General features: G+C 41.3%; 1 protein-coding gene across 1 annotated transcript in view; it reads right to left on the bottom strand.

The window, feature by feature from the left end:
- Positions 1-682: 682 nt before the first annotated feature.
- Positions 683-3,542, bottom strand: part of LOC104271571 (protein Shroom2-like) — a gene marked incomplete at its 5' end in the record, with an annotated part of 43,827 nt that continues 40,967 nt past the window's right edge. The window contains 1 exon segment of the mRNA XM_009866278.1: positions 683-1,491. Coding sequence (XP_009864580.1) covers positions 1,216-1,491 — 276 coding nt within the window.

The following is a 3,542-nucleotide window of genomic DNA, read 5'->3' as shown; positions in this document are numbered from 1 at the left end:
TAAGTCAACGGCAGTATTAGGAGAACACGACCAGTTATCTGATACTGTGAAGTAGCATGCTCTCTTCTATCATTGTGCAATGGAAAAACCAACCAAACAAAACCCGCTTATGTTCACAGTTACAAAGCAGAGCTGCTCCGAGTAATGCACAGTATTTACATGGCAGAAGTGTTCATATTGCATTTGGTAGTTTGAGAAAGTGGAAAGAACACACAGCATTATGTAGGTCAACTTCAGTATAATTTAACTGTCTATATAAAACCATCACAATGTTGAGCCATCAGAAAAAAAGAGAAGCAGTGTCCTTGGCCTACATTTATTTTCATAAAGTGTAGTGTGTTTGGGGGAAGAAGAATAAAAACATGCACAAAAAGCACAAGAGCGAGCAAATGAGCCTTCTAAACACTTTAGATGAGAAATGTTTTGAACAAAATCAGCACAGTACTTCCAGCCTGTTTCTTAAATCAAGTACAACTTGGTAAAGAAAACCACTTGCATTGCAGTAAGAGGGTGTACAAATACTTCTTGCAAAATAATTTAAAAAAAAAAAGCTTCAGCAAGGTAGCCAGTAGGTGATTTGCAAGCTGGTTTAAGAAGCGTTTAACTGAGACTGATTTTAAAGTTATTTTCTGCAAGAGGAAAGTGCCATCCTATATACAATATTACAAAAAAAGTGTCTGATGCCACAGGATCAGAGTGACACTACATTTCAGCAATCTGAATATATTACCTATAAGATGTACGCTTCCCCTATTTAATGTGTTTTTTTTAAAAAAAAATAAAAAGCCACTAAATTTAGAGCTTCTAAATTTGTGTGCATTCATAAATTGCTGTTGCGTTTCCCAGCAGTCTGTACAGCATCCGAACATAATGAAAGTATACAACCTAATCTAAAAAACCTTGCTGTTTGCATGCACAACTGCCACAGACTTTCAGCTTGCTGAGCAGAAAGGTTAAGAGTATCCTTTTCTGTGGAGTTTTCTCTAAGTTAAGCAATGAGAAACAGCTGTAGAGTCCAGCAATAAAAATGTGTGCTAAAAAATTAAATACATCATCCCAAAAAAATGAAAGAGAGCATTATTGCTGTTGTGAGAGCTATTTTTCTCTTGTGCACTTGTTTCTCTACCAGACACTCAGACAAGCCAAGATACTCGTTTGTGTACTTGGAAACTCCTCTGTCCCATCCTTTCCCATTTATCACATCCTTGGCCAAACTCAGTCCTCTCGTTTGAGCCGTTCAGGTTGGAGGCTATCGGTCAGACACTTCAGTTGCTCTTCCCCCAGCTTGATCTTGTCCTCAAGCTCTCGCTGCTCAATGATGAGGGCCGACTTCATTTTTACAAAGTGCTCATAGTCTGCTAAGTTCTCCTCACTCAAGTAGTTCGCCAAAATGTCAAAAACAATGCGCTCTCGACGATCCAGGTTTTCCTTCAGTTCCTTTGCATCTTCGTGTTGCTGGGTCAGCAACTTCTGCTTCTCTACCAAGGTCCGCTTAGGAGAAAAGAAAAACATTAAAAATTCACTGCATTCACCAAGTTGGGACAGCAGCTTCAGTGTTTAAAGATCTTAAGTCTGTTTCACCTGCGAAGACAAAGACATCCTGAACACTTGGAGAGGTGGAACAAGAGTGCTCCTTAAACTTTATTCTAATAAAACACATTAATTTACTATTTTTTGTCCTGTTTGTTAATGAAAAATGCACCATTAATTTCTATTGGCCTCAACAGCAAGAACTTCAAAGGCTGCTTTACTATTTAAAAGTTCAAAGTAGTTCTCCAAATTAAGACTTCACTCAGCAGCGGCTTACATCTTCAATACACAGCACTGAACTTCCACACTGAAACAACTGTGGTTAGAGAACCCATAAACAGACCAATTAACAGAGTGATTTGTTCTTACACAGCTCCTCATACTGCGGTATTTTGCAGTTCTGCTGCAATCCGCATGGCTTCTCCATGAGAAGTGAAGTTGTGTGGTTTTAGGACATAAGCAAGAGTGAGAGCTGGAGCAAGACAACAAGAGGGAAGAAAAAACAAACAAACAAACAAGTGCATCATCTTCCCAAAAGGGCTGTAAACTTTCTGCTTCGTGCCTTCACAAGAAACAAAATAGGAAAAAGGGAAGTTGAATGGAGGAACACACAAAGAAAGAGGACAAGAGCTACAACCCATTCACACATAGGTATGAGGAGCGTGAAGGGTGAGGTACATCACATCCAGTTTCACTGGTGTACACAGGAGACAGCCACACCTGAACCACTCGGCTACACTTCTTGAGCAGTATATGGAAAGAACCAGGAGCATTATTAATCTGACCTGTTTCAGATGTCTGCCTAGAAGTGATTGCCTTTTTCCAGCAACAGAGCATGGCTGGTTTACTCTGACATCAAGAATTCCCGTACAGATTTCTGAACTTAATTAAAAGTGCCCCTAAGAGGTACCAATCTATAACTTCTAGCTTTGCTCCAGAGATGACCTTTTATTGAGAGTCTTTGTCTTCAAATAAACCATGGTCTGTTCAAATAAATGTGTCCATCTTTTTCATTTGGACTTTATGTTAAATCACACATACTATAATAAACCTGAAGAATTTACAGGGAGGTGTTTTTGTGGACTACAAAACAACCTTCTTGAGATGGAAGTATGAGACCAAGTGGCATACAGACCAGCAGGCTGTAATCAACCTGTCTGTCAGAGCTGCACAGGTACCCTGTGCTGCCTCTTTCTACAGACAGCACACATACTATAATAAACCTGAAGAATTTACAGAGAGGTGTTTTTGTGGACTACAAAACAGCCTTCTCAAGATGGAAGTATGAGACCAAGTGGCATACCGACCAGCAGGCTTTAATCAACCTGTCTGTCAGAGCTGCACAGGTGCCCTGTGCTGCCTCTTTCTACAGACAGCGCAAAGCTCAGAGGGTGAAACACTTTCGGACTTGTGCTCTCTAGGTACTTAAAATACACCGTCTAGATCAATTCAGGATTCAAGACAGCTATGGGTCACAGAAATCACATATTGTTACAAAAAAACCCACAATTTAATCTTCCTTTGAGCTTATGCCAGCAGAAAAAAATCCACTGCAAGTGGAACTATCTGCTGCAAAGAGACGGAAGTACTGCTCTCCTAAATTCACCAGGGGAACCAGCAACCAAGCCCAAACTGGAGAGTGTGGCTAGACCACACCCCAGGGCAGCCTTGCAGCTTGTGTGCACGCTGAGCCGCAGCGAAAGAACTAGAGAGAATGTGATGAACACAAGAGGGCACAGAGGAACCAGCTGGTAGCTCAGTTGTTGAGTTACCCACCTCACCTTGGGATGAAACAGCTCTAGTTTCCAAGCCATGTGCTATCATTGCCAGCAGACAGAAGGATCAAATGTTTAGTCCTTCATAACAATTCCTGAGATGCAAGTTGTAGGGTTTCTTCCTACCAAGCCTATGGCATGACTTTAAGGTGAATATGGCAAGACTCTGGAATAAATTGCCCAGAGATGTTGTGGCTGGCCCCTCCCTGGGGGTGGTTAAGGCCCGGGTGGGACAGG

This window comes from Apaloderma vittatum, unplaced genomic scaffold (assembly GCF_000703405.1).
Source record: "Apaloderma vittatum isolate BGI_N311 unplaced genomic scaffold, ASM70340v1 scaffold13753, whole genome shotgun sequence".
NCBI lineage: Eukaryota > Metazoa > Chordata > Aves > Trogoniformes > Trogonidae > Apaloderma > Apaloderma vittatum.
This window is presented reverse-complemented; position numbering and strand designations above follow the sequence as displayed.